This window comes from Trifolium pratense, linkage group LG2 (assembly GCF_020283565.1).
Source record: "Trifolium pratense cultivar HEN17-A07 linkage group LG2, ARS_RC_1.1, whole genome shotgun sequence".
NCBI lineage: Eukaryota > Viridiplantae > Streptophyta > Magnoliopsida > Fabales > Fabaceae > Trifolium > Trifolium pratense.
In genome coordinates this window covers 45,346,615-45,360,104 of record NC_060060.1, presented here as the reverse complement: position 1 = coordinate 45,360,104, position 13,490 = coordinate 45,346,615, and the positions used below count along the sequence as shown (strand labels likewise).

Here is a 13,490-nt window from a genome sequence, read left to right as displayed (position 1 = left end):
CATAAAATAAAGGCAATTAGTTTATATAACCTAATATAGGTAGAAAGTACCGATCGCCATTTAGTTGTAGTTAATCTTAGTCGAAGAACCTGTTTTGCACACAAGGTGATTTCTTCTTTCTCAATTAGATTTTCTCCACACACATTAGTTAGAGAACAAAATAAACAAAGGTATTTTTAATAAGATTGATGTTGCTCTTACAATGATCATAAACCATTTTTAACTTTCTTTATTCACTTTATATGTTTTCTTTGAATATCTCCTAGCTCGCCAATTTTGCTAGGTCTGGAATTTTAGTTCTTGAGTTATGCCTTTTAATTTTAATCCTAGACTGTAGTTTTTTATAATTCATTTCAAGATTTCCCTGGCAAATTCCATATTCTTCGTATCACTTTAAGTTTTTTCTTACTACGTCTAATCAATTAATCTACCAATCTAATTGATTAACTAATCACCTACATGATTATAAGTTACCTCTTTTGTATCCTTAACTAGTGCTCCAAGGCACGGGGCACTAGTTAGCATGAACCTATCTTTTTTTGGTCAAGATCCAGCCTATGTTTGGATTGGCTTTTATATAAAATATCGCGTCCCAATGTATCTCTAACGGGAATTTCTGAAGTTACTGGCTTCTGCTTCACCGCACATCTGGGGTCACGAAAACATGATAACAAACACACCTACTAATAGATTATAAATATGCAGTTAATCAATTAACAGTTGAACACAACAAATATGAATTTTGCAGCTTCTTCAAAAAAAAAAAGAATTTTGCAGAATTCAGTAACAAAAAAAATGATGGCCTCGTAACATTTAGAGTCTTGACATTACAAATCAATAAATTATGGTCACACAAGACCTTGGAAGTATGAGACATCCCTCTCTAAATTAAGCACTTAAAAGAAATCACAGTTGAAAGATTAATATGGAAAAAACATAGTATGTTTGAAAGATTAACCATTTAAATTTCAATTACTTCCCGAATTAATATCTGCAATTGCACATATACTTTGATTTAAGACATGTTTCCCGCACCCACTTTCCATTAAGACACATACATCAATGTCAATTTTGAACCTACTCGCCACTTCCATGCATTCAGCCATTTTTTATTATCCCCGTCATTTTTTATGAGATGACACTCTCATTAACGACATGGTAGTTAACTAACATTGGTGACTTGAATGAAATAGTATTTTGGTTATCACTTTCTTTTCATGTCATTTATATTATTTATGTTTGATAATCAACTCATTTTATTTCAAATAAGTGATAAATTGTTGTGATGTTTTTTGCACAATCCAAATAGTTAAATGAGAGAATAATTTAAGGACATTTTAGTTGATTTTAATAGTATAAGGACTATATAATTGGAGGAGAATAATTTATGTACCTTTTTGTTGATTTTAATAGTTTAAGAATCAAATTGATGAGAAAGTCATTTAGAGAATAAAAATATCAAACATAATTATTAAGTAATATAAATGGCATGCAAATAAAGTGGTGATGACGAAAACATTTTATCCAGTCACTAATGTCTCTTAAACACCACGTTGTACCACGTCGTTAATGAGAGTGTCATTTCATCAAAAATTTGTGGGGAACAAAATAAATCCCAATAGTTGTATAATAGAGGGACCGAAAAAATATTTTTAAAAATTAAGAGATTGAATGTAATGAAAAAAAATGAGGAGATTGAAAGTACATTTTAAACAAAATAGAGGATAAAAGTGCATTTATATATGGTTTTCATTTATATATTGTCAAAAAGTGGAAGTAAAAAAATTAAAAATATTTTGAAAGAGTTCAGGTAAAAGGAAAATTGACACCAATTTTTGTAAGCATATATATATATATATGGTTTTCAGTACATATCGGTCTTGTTTGAAAAAGAAGTGAGCATTGTTCGTAAAAGATCTATGTGAACAAATTTAAAATATTTTAATCTTAAATAAATATATGTTTAAATGTTAAATTGTACACATGGTCCCAATTTGAAAAGAAAAAAAAATTCACATGGGGCCCACTTAAATCCACTTAAAAGACTCAACGTTAAAGCAAAATCATCAGCATTGCTAAAAAAATATGTTGCATGTGGAGGCCACATGAGGAATCCAAAGGGACCAATATACGTAATAGACTAACTAACCATTCAAAATACACAATAAGCTTAGTAATTCAAGGACCCTTCCCCGAGAAGGCGTGAACTAGAGAGTTAATAACCAAAACCCAAACTTAGTCACTCGGATTTTCCCCGTCAAAATCAGGGCGGACAGGCAGGTACCCACGGATATGGGTTTTATTATCATGCCTATGCTAAAGATTTATATTATCAAAAGATATCAGTTGAAGAATCTGCCAAATACTTTGTATGACTGCGGCTGCCAAGGGTGAGAATTGATTGAGTCACAAAAGGGATATTATTATCACATCCTTATTACTTGCAGAGGCTAGAATGCAAGCATTCATGATATATGCAATTAGCAAAATCATTCATTAATGATTTAAAATCAAAATGCTACCTTTTGTTGCTAACATTCAAATGCTCTTAAATAACGACAGTTACAATTATATAGTATTCCACAAAATTTTATGTCTACATCACCAACTTTTCAATATGAAAAGGCAATAAGTATACAACCAAACAACAATTATCTCTCCATGCGTTGCACGGGTTAAAGTACTGATAGTTTACACTTGCAGGCCAGGAAAAAACAACCCTCAAATAAAATCCCTCTAAAACACCTACTGGAGTAACAGTCATGACAAGTTCCATCAAGAAAATGAGCACAAAAAAAGGCAGAAACTAAGTGTCCTCTGTACAAAGATAATATAATAAGATAAGATAAAACAATTGAACAAGAAATACCAATCACAGTGACGAGTCGAGTCAGTCATGTCTTCCAGTTAAAACCCATGTTATTGTCAAGATCACTGTTAAAGAAGGGGTTATCCGCAAACTCATGGCCAAATTCCGAAGCCACATCTTGCAAAGCAAGATTTTGCTGCATATCAGATGCTCTCTGGTTGAATCCATTGTTGCCGCCTCCACCAGCTGCTGCAGAAGAGTCGCTGTTTGAAGCAGCTTTGAAGCTATTACTCCTTGAAACAGGTCCATTATTTGCTGGACCACTGGCAGAGCCTCCTCCAGCTGTGGGTGGAGTTTGTCCCCCAAAACCCAAATTATTCTTTGCCATATTCCCACTTACAATGGGTCCACTATGAGACTGTTGTTGCACTCCCCCGTTGTTATTTGACATATCCTGCAGTAGTTGCTGGATCATCTGTTGTTGCAGTGATTGATTTCCTTGAGGTCCCTGTGAGTGATTTTGTTGAGGTAAATTATTTGCACTTAACGAGCGCTGTTGAAGGTGTTGTTGTTGCTGCTGCTGCTGCTGCCGCTGCTGTTGTGAGGCTAGATGTTGGTTTGAGAAACCACCACTACTGTTGTGAGGTGAATTCTGCATAGAGCCTGGGATTATAGCAGCAGCACCAGCACCTTGCAAAGAAGCTGATGAGGGACTCTGGATCGAGTTATTAAAAGGGGACCCTTCTCGATGAAGTGAACTGGGGCTTGAATTCATCGAGTTTTGTCTCATGAGAAGATTCTGGTAATTGGACATTGCCATAGCAGCTTGTGATGGCCCAGACAAAGTACCACGATTGCCCATATTGTGATTGTTGTTTATAAGATTGTTAGATCCAGGATTCAATGTCATCAGTTTATTAAGTGTGTTTCGATCAGGTGGGAGACCTTGAGCATTTGCTGCCTGTTCCATCTCCTGCATCTTTTGCATTTGGTGCTTTGACGAGGTTGAAAATTGAGAATAATTTTTCAAACTCTCTGCAGGAAAATGTAATGTTAATAAACATGAAAGCAACAAAGGCTATTGCTAATTAGCATCAAATTTCCAAACACCTAAAACTTAATATAATTGAGAACAAATAATAAAAACAACAAAAATTACCAATTGCTCCGACATTGTGATCAAAACAGATATCGATTAGATCTTTCATGCTATTGCAAACCTCAGAAATCTGTGAAAACATAAAAGAAGGCTTTGATTAAATATTATATAAACAAAAAAAATATCAAGGTTTCCTGGTGAAATACAATTTAACAGTTTACCTGCAAAGTTCTCACAAATCTTTTTGAAAAGCCCAAGTCGTTTAGTGATTGTAGCTCCAAACTCTTTGCAAGCTGACGCCCAGCAGTTAGGACCCTGATGCAAAAGAAAAATTATCTTAAACCTTAGTTCAGTAACATTTTAGTAGTTCACCTCTACAAACCTGACTCAAGAACACAAACTATATATTAATAAAAGTAACAATAAATCCATTATTCCTATTAGTTGACCCTGCATGACTTCAAACACATTTGCATGTACTATAAAACAAAATTAATTCTGTAAAGAACAAATTATAAAATGGAGAAACAATAGTTTTCGGTGGCTACTTATCCGATTCTCTTGCAAAAAAAAAAACAGAATGCATTATTAAACATAGATGACAACATCTTCATATAAAGCATGCAATTAAGAAAAATGGTGAACCTGAGCAAGAATCTTTCCTAAATACGTAAATCAGTGAGGAACAACCATGAATTAACTTACATGTTGCTGTTTGTTTGCAAGTCATGCTGAGAAACCCCATCTGACCCACTTTCAGAAATTGTACTTTGGCATTTTTGCGCTACTTGAACTAATTGGTTGACCTGTAAAAAGTTAAAATTATAAGACCTATATTAAAAAATAATACCTCTACACTATCATTCCAATTAAATAGATATAATTATGTAGTTAGTGTAAGATTATCTTCATAAAGTAGGTGACAAAGAAAGATGACAAGAGTGCTCAGTGCCTCCAAGAGTTTCAGAAGAAGCTCCATCATTTATAGTTCTTCCTGGTTAAGGTGGGTAGCACTTTCCACCTCAGGGAGATTTCCAATATAGTTATAGATGCTTGGCAAAATATTTGGAGCAATCATGAATGGTTATGGTTATTGGTTCATTTTAAATCTCATAGCACAATGTTTCATCAAGAATATATATCTAATAGCACAGGACAGAGAAAGTGGTGGCAAATGGCGAGCTACTTCACAGAAATATATTCAGTTAACTTGCACCATCTTACACCCAACATAACATGCAAAATCATATACCTGTGGTGCAACTAACTTTCGAGGAAGAAGTTCTTCATGGCGCCTTACACAGAAATCCCAAGAAAATATCTGCAAATTATCAAGAATCCCAGTTGTCAATAATACAAACAAAAGAATCAAAAAGTAAATATGTTTAGATACAGTTAAGATCTATAACCTTCAGGTCTTGAGTAAATACAATACGAAGCTGACCCTCACGAACAACGCGGAGCTGCTCATACACACACTCTTGAACTGCTTTTGTATATTCTAACATCATCAAACCAGAAGAAAATCTTATTTCACGCGGCAAGTCCAAAAACAGAAGTTCATCGATCACGCCACCACCAAATTTGACTACGTTAAGTCTGGGTAGTATATCATAAGTCGCTTCTGTTAAACAAATCCAGAATGCAGATATTATTAGACTAGCATTATCAGAAATAAAGAAACATCCATAATCACAGTTGATAGAAAAAAATAATATGTACAGTTCCTTACCAAATCCCCTTCTTCCAGATTTAGTTCCACATATATCACATTGCCAAGCATGCTGAAAAAATAAATATCAATATCAGATTATCAACATGTCAAGGAGTCAGGAATACCACAACAGACGAAAAGAGCAAAAACGAGAAACAACAAAAATACTAAGCATAATTTTTGGCATAACTCTCGTATACAGGTATCCTTAGAAGTTACCAACAATTACATGATGATAACCTAATCCAATCTATAAAAACTTTGAATTCAAGATTTACCATTAGCAAACATTACAGCATTATCCTATTCAAGGAACAATGTATAAGGGATTAAACAGAAGTGCAGAAACTGACCGTAGTTGCTTGCGGTAAAACGCCAGCTGTATGGTGTCCAACATTACTATATAATGCCAAGCACCACCGTTGCTTTGCACGGGGAGAGTAATATTCAGCCACAAATTTCCTCCAATATGCAATACTATTATCCTGAGAAAACAGATCAATTGAATTTTAGTTATGTACCTAACCAAGATTTCAGTAGTAACAAAACATTAAAAATGTGTTAAGATAAATTATACTAATGCCTCATATAGAAGGACAGATGCTTGAAACAAAACTTCATATAAACACATGATATATAGCATCTAAAACAGATTTGAACATCTATAAATCATATAGCATTGGTGCTGCATAGACAAAAGAAATCATGCAGACAAGTGTTCACATGCAGCAAATAAACAAAACTCACACTTGGTCTCTGTCTTTGATGATAGAGGTACTGCATCAATCGACGGGCACATACACCTCCAACACCACTATCAGGTGGACGCTTAACACCAGCTGAGGGCTGCATCATTTGTTGTTGTATTTGCTGCCTCTGCATTTGTTGTTGTTGTTGCTGCTGCTGCTGCTGTTGTTGCTGCTGCAGCAATTGTATTCGCTGGGCCTGCGGCAATGACTGAAAGATATGTTGTTGCTTAAGCCTATGCTGTTGCTGAAACATAGCCTGTAACTGTGGACTGCGACTTTGGAATTGCGTAGGGTCTTGTCTCTGAAGAAGCTGCTGTATTACCTGTTGTTGCATTATATCTTCTTGTTTGATATCCACCCTACGTTTTTTCAGCAAGTGGGATATATTATTTGGATCTTGAATGAAAGATCCTGCTACTTGTGCACCCATTTGGTGCGAAGATGAGCCAGTTTGAGAGGCAGGCAAATGCATAGTACTTGAAGCACCCTGCAGCTTCTGTTGATTCTGCTGCAATTGTTGAGCATTCTGATCTTGATGAGAATTCTGCTGTACTACAGAGGAACCATCCATTGCAGGTGACCCAGAAATGCTAATATTATTTGATGTGAATGACAAAGGTGATGCAGGTAATCTTAAGTATGAGTCACCATTAATGCTAGCACTTCTTTGCATATGGCGGTCACCAGAGAGTGCAGAATTTGCATCTGTGACTAAAGAACTAGCTCCAACACTTGGTGCTGAGTTTGCCACACTATTCAAAATTGCGTTATTCATATCCCCAGAAACTGGACCAAGGTTGGAATGACCAGTTCCAGGAACAGTGTTAGATGAGTTGACTAAAGATGAGCTCAAGTGAGAGTTGACTAAATTATGTGACTGCCCCTCTCCTTGAAAGAAAATTCCAGAACTTGATGATGATTGGGCTAAACCTCCTGCCACCCGAGAAGGTGCCATGGGAGGTATGCCCCCTTGGTGATTGGAATCAAGGTAGCTATCGTAAGCCAGACTTGGTATTCAAAATATCCTCAAACAATAGACAAGTTCAACGTAACATGCAGATTGAGGATTAAATCCACTGATGTATTACAACCTTTCTCACAAACCTACAAACACATTTGCAACCAAATGCTCAAAATTGTTATTTTCTCCTCAACTCAGTACAAACTATTAATAAAGATCAAACAAAACAGAGAAATATACACAGTTGATCTAAAACTAATTCACCCAATTATCAAAAACTAACTAGTTTACTCTAATCAATAAATACAAACATATATATCTGCTTAAGAACAATATACACGTCTTTTAAAAAAATACACATCAAAATTGAACAATAAATAACAACACTTTGAAACAGAAGGAAAATCACTGATTCACACAATCAAACAATTTCATTTAACAAACCCTAATTAAAACTCAAATAAATAAATACAAACATAAATATATCTGATTTTGAACAATATACCCATTTTTTCAAAAACATCAAAATTGAACAATAATTAACAACACTTTGAAACAAAAGGAAAATCACAAATTCACAATCAAACAATTTCATTCAACAAACCCTAATTACAACAATTCTCAAGCCAACAATCTCAAACAAAATTAAAATAAAACCATTACCAGAAATCCAACTATCTCAATTATTCACACACACATTCAAAACCCTAAAACCCAAAATCAAATAACAAAAACCCCAATTCCCATTTCCAAAACTTATAATCCCAAAATCTAACCAATTCAATCCCAAATCATCATCAAACAACTAAAAAAACAACCTTTAAACTCATAAACCAACCAACAACATCAACAATTTCACTTAACAAAAAATGTTTAACACGATCAACAAGCACAATGATTGTAAAATTGAACAAACAAATAAGAATGAAACCAAATTTGTTAGCTACTTACATCGAAACCTTGAGCTGAAAAAAGCGAAAAACGTCGCTTTCTGAAAACAAAATGAACAAATAATAATAATAATAATAAAATAATTAAAAATGAAAAACAGTGAGAGAAAGTAAAGAGAATGTGATTGTAATGAGAGAGAGTGGTATATATAGTAGTTACTGGTAATGAAAACATATGTGACTGTTTTTTACCGGTTTTATGACTTCATGTTAACCGGTTATGACCGGTTGAAATTAGGGTACGTGTCGACAGTGTTAATCTCTGTTAGCTTAGTCGGTGATAGATTCGAAGTTTTACGCTAAGGATATTGATTTTGTGTACGTGGCGGTTTTCTATTGGGCTAGGTTTGTTTAATTCTATTTTAAGAAGGCTAGATTTTTGTGTTAATTTCTATTTCTATTTTAAGAAGATTTTTTGTTGGGGAGAAAGAAACTCTTCTTCTTCCTTTCCATAGGGGGAGAAACTCTTTACATCGAATTATATTCTGTTTTGTTTTTTTATGTTATTTCGGAAATATCTGATAAAATTCAAATGATAATATAAAACTATATTGTATTGTCAGTGCATGTTCTATTTTCTCTATTCATGAGATATATTAAAACATGTAAATATATGTCATACATCTTGTATCAAGATCCTGAAAAATACTTTTTCTTCTCTAATTAGTTGCAGATCAACAGTGAATATACACTTCATACTAACGGTAACTACAATATACATGGGTTTCAATAATTTTATATTTCTATTTAACACAATGGTGGTGGATATTTACATTTTCATCTATAATTATTTACATGTTGATCTATAATTACTTGAAAGTTATATGTTGGAGGAGTATGTTGGGGGAGTATGTTGGAGAATCTTGGTAGAAATATCGGGTCAAATGTTCCAAAAGAGACGTCACATTTCCACCAAAAACTTTAAGGCATTGGGTTAATGAGTCACATCTCTTATAAATTCAATATTTTCTCATTCATGGTCGATGTGAAACTTAATCACTCACACTTGAAACAAACCGAATAATTTTTCCCCAAATATGAGTTCTCACATCCTATAGTTGATCCAATTCCAGAATTCATTCTCATTCCGTAGCAAGCCGACCCACGGCTCAAAAATAAGCCAACCCCAACAAATCATTAGGGAAAGTAATGTTTCATTCCTTTGATTGCCTACCAAAAATATCGGTATCTTGATTTTAATAACATGATATGTTTTCATACTAGAGTGATATGTTGCATCAAAAAAATACTAGTGAGATATTCATACTAGAGTAGAGTGATATGTTGCATCAAAAAAATACTAGTGAGATATGTAGTTTTAAAATCTAATTATACAATTGAGAAATTTAAATTGTGACAGAAAAATAAAAGCCGCTAATCTAATTTATAGTATGTCATTGAACATGAATCATACAACTATGAATGATTGAACTTTTGTAACAAATCAATGATCACACTTCAGACAAATATCAAAATAAAAATCATGAAAACTATAAAATGCAAAAATTTAAAGAGAGGGGGGTTGAAGAAGATCACACCGGTATTTTTATATTGATTCGATCACATATCTTCTCGTGTAATCTGCATCCAGTCCTCACACAATTTGTGTAAGAGTTTCATTCACTATTAATTAATGTGAAAAATAAAGAATCATCGAGGGTCTTATTACACTTTGAAGAACAATCTATCTTCGAGAGAAACCTGAAAAACCAAATATTTGAATAAATAAATTTCAAAACCACAAATGGAAGAACGCCCCTCTTAAATCGAGAAAACCAACTAAACCCTAAAGTTTTCTCGCTTTAGGAATGAAAAGATCCACACACTTTCATATGAATACTCAACGAAGAAACAATTTCCACTTTCCCTTTCCCAATCTCACATAATTTGTTTAATAGTTTCATTCACTAATAATTAATGTGAAAATTAAGGATCCTCGAGAGTCTTATTGAAGAACAACCTATTTTCAAGAGAAACCTAAAAAATCTAAAATTTGGAGAACACAATCTTTAAGTCAAAAACCAAAAACCTCAAATTGAAAAAACCCCTCTTAAATTGAGATAACCAACTAAACCTTAACGTTTCTTTGTTTTAAGAATGAAAAGATCCACACTTTTTCATATGAATACTCAACGAAGAAAAGTTTCCCTTTCTCAATCTCACACAGTTTGTGTAACAGTTTCTTTCACTATTAATCAATGTGAAAAATAAAAATTCTCGAGGGTCTTGTTATACTTTGAAGAACAACATATCTTCAAGAGAAACCCCAAAAACCAAAAAACTTAAGAAAACAATCTCCAGATCGAAAACCTAATACCTCAAGTTGAAGAAAACTCTTCTTAAATTGAGAAAACCAACTAAACCCTAAATTTTCCTCGCTTTAGGAATGAAAAGATCCACACTTTTACATATGAATATTCAACGAAGAAAATGTTCACGATTCCCATTTTTCAACCTCACACTAAGAAATGAGTATAAAAAAGTGTGATCTAGATGAGCTTCTTACATGAAATGCATCGAATGAATCTTCGAGGAAAACTATTACGAGAATGCTTTGCGTCAGTGGCGGAGCTAGGCAAAAATCTCGGGGTGGGCCGTTACGAGTTTGAATTTTTTTTTATGGGAGTCATATATATATATATATATATATATATATATATATATATATGGTGTAATATATTATACTACTCAATAGCGCTTTAATGAATACAAATTTTATATTATATAAATCATTTGTGTTAAATTTTACACAAATTTAATATGTTATTGAGAATCACTAAGATTAAATGTTTATGCATTTTTATTGAAATACCGTTAATTTTAATAGATCTCAATCACATCAAATTATTTTAGATTACTTTAAAATTTTACTTATGTAGAATATAAATAAAATTTTAATTTTAGAGTAAATTTTGACTATTAAAATTATATTTTGATCAACACTAACTCAAGCTTACAAACCAGGTATGACATGCTTTAGGATATTAATTAATGTAGCAAAAATGCAAAAGAAATTTTAAAAGGAGGATTCGAACCCCTAACCCCAACGAATATATAAGCGGCTTCCACCGCCAGAATGCGCAAATTGCTTGGGTCTATAGTGAACATAATATAATATGTCTCATTTTATAAGAACTCATTTGACTAAATGTACTATTCATATGTTTTGTTTTGACCTTATTTTGCTAAAAATATATAAATATAAATATTATCATATAAGATCTTGTTTGATTTGTTTCGATGAATATTTTTAAAATATCAAATTTCTATAATTTTTACTAATAGAGAATTAAAGATATTCGTAATCAAAATTATGCATTGACATGTGTGCAGTGGTGATTGAGTTCTTATATTTTTAGACAGAGGGAGTATAACACAACCATGGCCTCTGGCAAAAATATTTCAGCATATATACCTATTAAAATCAGAAATTTTGGGATGAGTCGCGGCCCTGCCTAGCTCTAAGGGAGCTCCGCCCCTGACTTTACATAAAAAAAGGGTTTAAATGAAAAAGCACGATGTAATGCACTAAAAAAATGAAACTTTGAGTTTTTGGAAATCGATTCATGCATCTCGCATGAAATCGAGAAACTTATTTTAAGTTGTCATGAATATATTAATTAGGCATGTCAGCAGTACATGTTTGATCATTTTTTAGGCAAAAACTCGTCCAATAAAAAAATAAAATTATTCGTGGTTCGGTTTTATATGACTACTTAAAAAAACTAATCAAATTTGATCTAGTTTAATGTAGTTTAATTTGGATCGGTTATTAAATATGCAAATTACAAATTGTTATTTTTTATTAAATGTTAAAATTATAAGGACGCAGTAAAATAAAAGCTTAATTACAGTTTTGATCCCTCTATTTTTACTTATTCATAAAATTGGTCCCCTATTTTAAAGTCACTTAGTTTTGGTCCCCTCCATCAGATTTTTATACTTAAAAATGGTGATTTAATTTAAGCTTAATTAATATTTTGGTCTTTTAAATAAATTTTAAGTTTCAAAGAAAAAAAAAGTTTTGGATTAGTCAAGTTAGTCTCTGCTGTTAACTTTTAACATCAACGGTTATTTTTGTCTAAATGTGAACCATTGGATATTTTTGTCTAAATGAGAACCATGGAATCTCGTAGGTCTATTGTTCTAATGATAAATCATCAACTGATCAAAACCTTTAGAATTACCACAAAATAACCCATCGACCCTTTTGCATATATGTTGGCTTTAAGCTCTCTTTTTATTTCCAACCATTGATTTAGCTAATTAGATCTTATCATGCTTAAATTGATTATGTTCCTTTTTTACTTTTCTTGCATTTATTTATATACTAAATTAACTCTTGTTTTAGTTATACAAGAGGAAATCAACCAACGTGGTTGTAGTTTTCCTATTAAATTCTGCAGATGATCTTTCAATTTAATAATTAAGTATTGCTAAAGTTTTTAACACTTTTACGATAAGGTAACAGTGTTTTTATCTAGTCTAGAGATTAACGGAGAAGGAAGAGCGTTAACAGTAAATCCGTTTAATGGGGTGACGTGGAATAAGACATTATTTTATTGGATAACAGTTTGAACAGTGTATAAGGGACCAAAAGTGTGTGATTTTAAAATAGGGAAATCAATTTTATGAATGAAAATAATGGGATATCAAAAATAAAAAGTTTAATATAAAATATAAAATTGTAATTAAGTCAAAAATAAAAAGTTTAATATAAAAGTTTAGTTACACCTTTGGTCCCTTATCTTTATTTTATGTTTTAAGTTGGCCCCTTATCTTTTAAAAGTTTTAATTAAGTTGGTTCCTTATATTTTCTTCCGTTGCAATAGTTAGTCCATCTGTTTATTTTAGGTTTTAAATTGGTCTCTTATATTTATTTTAAGTTTCATGTTGGTCTCTTATGTTTATTTTAGGTTTCATGTTGGTCTCTTATCATTTAATTTTGTTTTTTTTTTTACTTAAAAGAAAATGACATGAAACATGACTAGGACCAAACTTAAGGGACCAACTTGAAACTTTTAACTTGAAATTTAAAGAAAAGATATTTTTATGAGTATAAATTGTTCTGTTTTGTTTCTATTTTTAAGCATACAATTTTTTTTTTTGTGTTTATTTTATATTATTTCTATATTTTTTTTTAGTGAAATAAGAATATAAAATTTGCAACGTGGTTAAAAGTAATAAGGATAAATTAGTAACTTTCGT

General features: G+C 32.3%; 1 protein-coding gene across 2 annotated transcripts; it reads right to left on the bottom strand.

The window, feature by feature from the left end:
• Positions 1-2,548: 2,548 nt before the first annotated feature.
• Positions 2,549-8,450, bottom strand: LOC123907376 (probable transcriptional regulator SLK2). 2 transcript variants are annotated; one of them, XM_045957607.1, is made up of 10 exons: positions 8,284-8,450; positions 6,370-7,475; positions 5,976-6,107; positions 5,641-5,692; positions 5,318-5,532; positions 5,161-5,229; positions 4,614-4,714; positions 4,130-4,223; positions 3,969-4,038; positions 2,549-3,844 (listed from the first exon to the last, which is right to left on the bottom strand). In XM_045957607.1, the coding sequence occupies exons 2-10, from the start codon at positions 7,324-7,326 to the stop codon at positions 2,895-2,897; spliced, it is 2,640 nt and encodes an 879-aa protein (XP_045813563.1). In that variant the 5' UTR covers positions 7,327-7,475; positions 8,284-8,450; the 3' UTR covers positions 2,549-2,894. The 2 variants fall into 2 exon arrangements, with proteins under 2 accessions (XP_045813563.1, XP_045813564.1); XM_045957608.1 differs by lacking the exon at positions 8,284-8,450 and adding an exon at positions 8,151-8,277.
• Between the last annotated feature and the right edge of the window lie 5,040 nt (positions 8,451-13,490).

Coding starts and splice junctions, on each gene's coding strand:
- LOC123907376 (XM_045957607.1), bottom strand. CDS start 7,326: ATGGCACCTTCTCGGGTGGCAGGAGGTTTAGCCCAATCATCATCAAGT. Junction 4,715..5,160: donor GAAAGTTAGTTGCACCACAG/GTATATGATTTT, acceptor AACTTTTTACAG/GTCAACCAATTAGTTCAAGT. Junction 4,224..4,613: donor TTGCAAACAAACAGCAACAT/GTAAGTTAATTC, acceptor CTTTTGCATCAG/GGTCCTAACTGCTGGGCGTC.